The 5,564-nt window shown below is 39.9% G+C and overlaps 1 protein-coding gene across 1 annotated transcript in view; it reads right to left on the bottom strand.

Moving 5' to 3' along the window:
• Positions 1-1,245: 1,245 nt before the first annotated feature.
• The window catches only part of hapln4 (hyaluronan and proteoglycan link protein 4), a 13,987-nt gene continuing 9,668 nt past the window's right edge, over positions 1,246-5,564 (bottom strand). The window contains exon 7 of the mRNA XM_005733988.1: positions 1,246-2,437. Within this exon, the coding sequence (XP_005734045.1) occupies positions 2,046-2,437 (392 nt within the window). The 3' untranslated portion in view covers positions 1,246-2,045. The remainder of the gene's footprint in view (positions 2,438-5,564) is intronic.

Raw genomic sequence — 5,564 nt, 5'->3', positions numbered from 1 at the left:
ACATAATCGAGATGCTGTTTAAATGCCATCCACTGTAAATATCAAATGGCTTACCGTCACAATCCCGAGCACAATAAAAAAACAGCTGAATTACTTCATTACTGATGTGCAGAATACGCAATCCTTCATAAATTATAAATGCCACAGTTAATCAAGTAGGACTTTTCTCATTAATTTAGTGGCTCTGCCTAATGTCACAAAGTAGAACAAACTAATGGGACTGGGTAAAGTGCTCAGCAAATCATTAGAATCTTCACCTTTGATGATTGACGTCATCTCAAAGGAAAAAAAACGGCACAAAGACGTCAACATGTAGCAAACAGAGGTGATTATTTTTTTACACCTCCAGTTTGTCACGGACAGCATTTATTTCATGGTGCTGGACTTGCCATGAACTTGACTTAATTACAAGCTGCCTGTTGCTATGACGATGACATGGTTTGTTCTGCTGTGTTGGTGCAGTGCCAACATGTTTCCGCTCAGAGCTGTGTTCGCTGCTCGCAGCTTCTGTCACTGGCAAACAATCAAACGTACGAGGAAGACAAAAGCACAAAAAACATTAGTGTGACACCCACAAAATTGATTATGAACACAAAAGTAAAAATCTTAAGTCTCACGTGAGACTGAAAACTAAGAAGTTGGGTGGAAATTTAATGGTATGAACTTTGCTCCTCTGCTTTTTCTTCCAACACCACTATCAGGTTTGTTTTGTTTTAAATGACTTTGTTCCATACTTATCCCTGGGTCTGTTATTTTGAGTTGTAAAGAGTGTGGTACACTGGCAGGTATGACTGCATGTAATGTAGATTTTAGTGCCAATTCTAGGTACTGTAGCTAGTTAACAGCAACAGACTTTTTTCAGGGATCAGCATTGTTGTCTGTTTTGCTATTGTCTGGTATTCATGCATGGTAACTATCACCCTCACTTTAGTAGAAGTTTTTAATGTGTGGCTAAAACGGCAAGAAGCTGTAAATATAAAAGCAAAATACAGCAGCGAGTTCGACAACCATGTTCAAATTTTGACATCTTCCTTTCTGGTGAATGCACAACCTGTGAAATTTTAAGATACTACTGCCCTGCTGAGTATTACACACTACTCAACTAAGCAGTCTAGATGTACAGTGTTTACTGCATTGCTTCTGTCTGAAAGTATTTCATTTTAGTTTTCACCCAAATTCAGAAGGATTTCATCATTGAGGGAAAGAAGTGCACCGACACAAGTTCAAACCAAAACTTTTATTTTCTTCTTGAATATCCATTCATTCAGTAGTTGCAAACATCCTCAGTTATAAAGATCACTGCATGTAGCAATGACAGTGCAATCGGTGGCTCTGTGCAGTCAACAGCAATTACTGTAGCTTGTGTTCATGTTAATTCAGCCCTGTGATCTACTCGCAGCCAAACAATACATGCTTGCTTAGGTTTTCGTTAAGGTGCTGCCTTAATAAAGGACTATGTGTTTAAAGTGCAATTATTCTAGTTCAGCATTTACTACTTGTTCTTCAGCTCTGAGGATGCGATTGTGAGGTCTTAATGACATTGTGCAGAGGGTTGCTCACCAAGCAACCAATCAGATATAGGCAGGTACAATAAAAACTGTGAATCTTGGATTTTTTTTTTTTTCTGCCTGCCATGCAGCTCATCCCATTTCTCTCTCAGTAATGAATATTTTCACCCTGGCATCAGGATCACAGCGGGGTCCAAAGCATGATTCACTCACACATGTAAACAAGATCATTTATGTTAGACTCTCTGATCTGAGTGATGATCAAGCCTCTATTAATTCTTGCAGTTTTCCGGGTACAGATGTGCTAACAGTCACTCGTGATAGCTGAATGACTCAAAACGAAAGGAAAACCACCCTTATAAAGATGTCATCCTTAATTTTACACAGCCTTGTTATTCTCTCTGGCAATTCTGCAAATGAGTGCATCTTGTCTCTGAGTGTTTTTTGCTTTTTTTTAAATGTGATGAATGAAATCTGGCTGCTAGGCGACAGTCAAATCTGAAATTGCATCCCCCTCCTGCTCTCAGTCTTCCTACTTTAAATCACCTTTGTGGCGTTCACGGGGATGCTGTTGCTGCTCTTCCTCCTTGTCAAACTCGCTATAGTGCTTTTTGTCTTCCCAGTTCCACCCACTGCTTCATCCTTGTTTTCACGAAAACAGTAGACTCCGTAGAGGCGGAATTTTTTATCAGGGAAGCCAAGGTTTCGGACTCCTGGCTGGGATCCTCCACAGCGAGAACGGGGGTTGACTATGGGGTACCGAATGCTGCCATCCTCAAGCCAGCCTGCTTCACAGCGGTCCAGGAGTTGAAACTTCCACGCTGCATAAAGCTGACCCACTTTGGCCGCCACTGAACCGTCTCGAATGCACGCCTTAATCGCCTCCGCATAGTTCACCTTCTTGAAGCGCTTGAGGAAATACACTTTGCCTAAGGCGGAAAAAAAGAGAGAGGCGAAGGAAAGTTGTTTGTTGTAAGAACATGTTAAAAGGTGAAGGAAAACAGAGTCAGTGCATTGTTCAGGGGGGCAGAAGAGAAGCGAATGAGAGAAGGAAGCCCCAGAGACAAGCTAAGCCCTGAGGGTAGATATTCACAGTTTTCCTGGCCTCTCTGCCTGATTGTGTTCAGAATATCAAGTCATTCCAACAACCGTCTGGGCTGCTGCTCAAAAAATCGAAAGGCAATACTGTATCAGCAGGCAGAAGTCTAAAATTACTCTTAAAATGCTTCACTTTTTGCTTTCATCATACCTCTGAGGAGACTTTTCGCCTGGCAGTATATTAAAGTATATCGGTATCCTGATAAGCTAACTAGTTTGAACTGAGCTGAATCACAAGTACCTTCACCTAAGAAAGCAGCACAGAATAAACAATCTAACCAAGAATAAACGTCTGCTGGTTTCTAAAGCCAACGGTTTATGAAAATCATCTCAGCGAGCAAAGCTTTGCAGTTGGCTCAGTTATTGATTTTATGCTTGTTTATGTGACTGGTGGCTATTAGAGAGGCAGAATATTGTCTCATATTTCCCCAGTGGACTTTCAGTAAATGCATTTCAGCTGGACCGAGACACAGCATCGGTCACAACCGCTGCTCAAACCTCCTGCCCACAACAGACTGTCCACAGTAATTAACACACAAGGGAAGCCATGAGCAATTGTTTAAGGTTTCTGTCAAACCACCTTTTTCTCACTAAGGAAAGGCACTGGTTATTTTAAAACAGTTTGTGATTCAATAAAATCATTTTTAACTGTTTTTAAAACTTCATAAACACGGATGCAGACTCAAACCACAGCAGTTGAACAGTTCAACAAGCCGAACTTCTTCTCACTAAGAGTTAAATGTGAAGCTCAGTATCTATGATTCTTTAGGGGCTACATACCAGCATAAACTCTAGAAGGTTGTACTATTCCTTGGCAGGTACATTTAACTTCTAGTCTTTCTGTCTGCCTATTCCCCCAACAAGAAATATTTTGCCAGTTGCAAATCTGAGTATAGCAGTTTATTCTTATAATAATCAACGTGGGCTTTTTATATACTGTCTACTCTGAGCCAAGGTGTCTTTCTGGAATAACTTTTGACTACACATACCTTTCCTCCAGTAAAACTCTTTTACTTTTCTTTTTTTTTTTTTTGTTTAGGCTTGTGAACATGAAGGTAGCATGTGCAGACTCTCTGTGGGAATGTGATGTAAATCAAAGAACAGGGAGATGAAAGGCAAGGCTTTCTACCCAGAGGACACTGTGGCCCTAGCAGGGCTGAATCAACATACCCTGATTTAAAACCAATGGCCTAAGGCCTCAAAGATCACAGGGAGAGATCAGAGATCTCATTTCCCCCTGGTCTACCACTCATGAAACATCCTATTTTTAAAAGTAGCAGCATGACAAAGTAGCACTTGAAAGCTTTTGTTCTTTCTTAATATCATGTCACAGATACTTGATAGCACTTCTTATTTGTTGTATTGTCATGTATGTCATGTATCTCCATCTCTCACCGTTGAGCTTGGAAGTGAAGCAGAAACCATCATAACGCTCATCTTCTTTGTGCCTATAGCCATAGTTTCGAACACCAGCTGGGGTGTCCTTACGTCCGCACTCGTCCCTGGGATGAGAGATAGGGTACTGAACTGAGCCGTCCTCCAGCCATCCAGCATTACACCAGTCTAGTCCCTCCAGCCATGCCTGCAGAAGAAGATAATGTAGGTCAGTGGGTCAAACTAAAGGATTAAAGAAATTATAAAGAGGGGAATAAATTCAGTTTATCTCTTGTGACATAACTCCATTGCACTTGACTTTACTCCATAAAGCCTCTAAGAGTTGGAGGACTGACCTGCAGTAAAATTCTGGATCTCCATATTCTTAATTCCAGACTTACTACTGCTCTAAAAAGTTAATGACACCAGTAAGTAAGCATATTGTAATAACTAAAAAAGTACCTGTAGACTAATGTACTATGGATGGTGTTATCTCTATGCATCCTAACTAGCAATACCTTCTCAGTATGAGATAGAGTCCATGTTTAATTCAATTAAAGTATGTGTATTCACCTTGTGCAGTTGAGAATGAGAAGCTAGAATGGCATCCTGCTTTTTGCAAGCATCCTCAGCCTGGTAGTAGTTGAGCTTGTAGCGCCCCTCACGGGGATAGTAGGGAAAGACCACTCCTACAAGCGACAGAATCAAAGTAGGAAGCTGTAAATGTCTTTAGTTTTTCTGAATTTCATACAGACATTAAAATTATAGGATTTATTTTAGGTATTTAGTTATTCCAAAGTTAACAAATTCCTTTGTCGCAGCAATTAAAATTAAATTAAACACCACAGACATATAGAGTCAGGTAAAAAAAAAAAAGAATAATGAAGAGAGAAAGTGAAGAGATATGTGCTGTCTTGGAAAGCACAAGGTGCACCCTTTATGCTTCCATGGGAATTAAAAGCCAAAGTTGCAGCCAGGTGCACTTGATTAAACGGATCGTGAGAAAGCGTGAGGAACTCTATAAAAATAGTGTTGGCAGTTTGCTGTACTGGTGCATTCAGATGTGTGTTAACACACTGGGAACAGAAGCGATTGTTACTGTCCATCAGTCTTGAAAGGATAATAATGACATTTCTAAGCAATTTAAAGTCCATGATTGTACAGTGAGAAAGATTATTCACAACTGGAAAACATTCAAGACAGTTGCTGATCTTCCAAGGATTGGAAATCCTAGAAGATTTACCACAAGGTCAGACCCTAAAATGTTCATAGAAAGAAGAAGAAACAAGGAGCTACATCTCAGACTCTACAGGCCTCTGTTAGTATGCTAAATGGGTTGTTTGGAAGGGTCTCCAGGAGAAAGTCTCTAGTGTTAAATTCAAGTCCAAAATGCTGGGGCAGCACCTTGAGATGACTCTGCATAAACAATGAGCTGAAGCAATGCTTTAAAGAAGAGTAACAAGTAATAAGTAAAATGTATAGATCAATCAATTAAAATGCAGTATGACAGTTAACTTAATAAGACAAAAACAAATTTGAAATCATAAATACAATAAGATAAGTATACCTTTAAATAACAGTATT

Source organism: Pundamilia nyererei, unplaced genomic scaffold, assembly GCF_000239375.1.
Source record: "Pundamilia nyererei isolate P.nyererei 1_Seehausen unplaced genomic scaffold, PunNye1.0 scaffold00056, whole genome shotgun sequence".
NCBI classification, from domain to species: domain Eukaryota; kingdom Metazoa; phylum Chordata; class Actinopteri; order Cichliformes; family Cichlidae; genus Pundamilia; species Pundamilia nyererei.
This window is presented reverse-complemented; position numbering and strand designations above follow the sequence as displayed.